General features: G+C 37.6%; 1 protein-coding gene across 1 annotated transcript; it reads left to right on the top strand.

Moving 5' to 3' along the window:
• Positions 1–431: 431 nt before the first annotated feature.
• Positions 432–2,157, top strand: PCOAH_00041410 (Aspartate transcarbamoylase; the record flags this gene model as incomplete). Its single annotated transcript, XM_020060929.1, has 3 exons — positions 432–1,035; positions 1,271–1,768; positions 2,026–2,157. The coding sequence occupies 3 exons, from the start codon at positions 547–549 to the stop codon at positions 2,155–2,157; spliced, it is 1,119 nt and encodes a 372-aa protein (XP_019916546.1).
• Between the last annotated feature and the right edge of the window lie 306 nt (positions 2,158–2,463).

Here is a 2,463-nt window from a genome sequence, read left to right as displayed (position 1 = left end):
GGTGAAAAAGCACGCACATGGAAGTGAATACAGAGAATGACTTAAATGCGCCAACAGTGATTTTTACAATTTCCTTCTAAGTGTTGTTACTTTGCTGCTTTGTTACATAACTCGTTTTTTTTTTTTTTTTTTTTTTCCTGTGCCTATTTGTTCTCAAATGGTTAGCCCTTCCCTTTGTGTTCCAGGCATGGATGCCACAGAATAAAATCACTGCCGGACGACTGTCATCACGTATTCTGAGAGTTTATGCTGACTAGAATTTGTCGTTTATTTTTTGAATACATTTCCCGTAATTAAGTTATACCTCTATATTTTGTGCATCCTTTGGGAGCAATAATTAATAATGTCTATATTTTTGCCAGTTAAGCATAGTTAAAAAAAAAAAAAAAAAGATTGTTCAATCTCCCTCGCACGTTAGCTCTGTGGAAGTTTAATATTGGCGTTAAGTGAATGTTGCCAAGTCACTAAAATTGTGCTTACTTGTCATTTTTTCTTCCCTTTCCAACTTTGTATCTTATTTCTTTTATTTCTGCTGCGCGTGAAAAAATGATAGAAATATTTGGCCCGCTGGCTTTAGCGTTCACGCTTTTATTGGCTGTGGTTCTAGCACATATAATTGTAGGTACGAGAAAAAAGGAATTAATCATCGATAGAAAAGGAGAGCTGAACATCAAGTACAAAATCGATTTTGATTTAATTGCGCAACGAATGAAACTTAAGAATGTAATAAATATCGATGACATAAGTCATGAGGAACTGTTAGTCATTTTGTTCACCGCGAAGAAGTTTGAGTCTTTGTTAAAAAATAAAGAGGACACGAAATTCCTGGACAATAAAGTTTTCTGTAGTATCTTCCTGGAGCCTAGTACAAGAACGAGATGTTCCTTCGACTCAGCAATTTTGAGGCTCGGCTCGAAGATGATAAATATTACGGACATGAATTCCACGTCGTTTTACAAGGGGGAAACTGTCCAGGACGCGTTTACCATCTTGGCCAAATACGTGGACGGGATTATATACCGGGATCCCTCGAATGTAAGTGGGGTGTGGTGCTATTTTTGGAGAGCCGATTTGTTTTGGCCGGTTTGTGTATAAACGCAAACGATGGCTAAAAGGAAACGACCGCGTATGGTTGCTACCCTTGTTGACGATACGCCGACTTTGAGCATCACGCTATGTTGCTCCAGTTATGCGAATTTTTTCCACCGATACAATTTGTACCCATTTGCATGCCTACTCATGAATAATCCATTATTCCCATTTTCGACAGAATAATGTGGACCTGGCCGTCGCCTCGTCGGACAAGCCAATCATCAACGCGGGAAATGGCACAGGGGAACACCCAACTCAGTCACTCCTAGACTTCTACACCATATACAACTTCTTCCCACACATTTTGGAAAGAGACATAAACCAAAAAATAAACGTCGCCTTTGTTGGAGATTTAAAAAATGGAAGGACTGTCCACTCACTTAGTAAATTACTTAGCAGATATAATGTCAATTTTAATTTTATATCATGCAAATCGCTGGACATTCCAGAAAATATTGTCCACATTATAACGAACAATTTGAAAAGGAATAATTTCTACAATGAAAATTCTATCAGAAAATATGACAATTTGGAGAAAGGAATAAAAGACGCGCATGTGATATACATGACGCGCATACAGAAGGAAAGGTTTACGGATTTGAACGAGTACAATGTATATAAGGACGCCTTCATTCTGGATAACAACGTTTTGAAGAATACCAGGATGGATGCAAAGGTGTGTAAATTCGTTTCCTTTCGCACGCGTTTGTTAAAGGCGATTACATTTATTTGAGTTTTGAAAAAATTCAAAGCGAAACACAAGGAGCGTCTCGAAAAAAAAAAGGAAATTGCTGCCTTTTAAGCGGTGTCAAAATTGGGCGTGCCTTTTGTAAAGCTACCCTGTTCATGCGCATTAAGATGTCATATAAGATGTATATTTTCGGCTCATTGAAATATTTCACCTTTTTGACATATTTCTTTACCCTTTTGCAGGTCCTGCATCCCCTTCCCAGGGTTAACGAAATAAAGGTCGAAGTTGATAACAGTCCCAAAAGTGTGTACTTTTTGCAGGCCGAGAACGGGTTGTATGTGAGGATGGCCCTGTTGTATCTCATTTTTTCGTAAAATGGCTAGCTGGAAAAAAAAAAAAAAAAAAAAAAAATAGCGAAAAAAATGGCTAAAAGAGCAGCATGCCCATTTTGCCCTTTTTCTCCAGAACATTCCTTTTTTAATTCTCTCCGTGGATTTTCCACAACTTAGTGGATAATTAGTTACTATGTGTGTACATCAAGGCCCACTAGTTTTCCCGTTTTGTACGTTTTTATGTATATAATTTGGGGCATGTAATTCTGCTTTATACGCATTTGTCCCCCCCGTTTTATTTATTTATGCCTACAGTTATTAGGAGCAGAGAATAATTTACTTTAAAAA

This window comes from Plasmodium coatneyi, chromosome 12 (assembly GCF_001680005.1).
Source record: "Plasmodium coatneyi strain Hackeri chromosome 12, complete sequence".
Classification (NCBI taxonomy): Eukaryota; Apicomplexa; class Aconoidasida; order Haemosporida; family Plasmodiidae; genus Plasmodium; species Plasmodium coatneyi.
The sequence above is the reverse complement of the archived record's forward strand: the minus strand, read 5'-3'. Positions and strand labels throughout refer to the sequence as shown.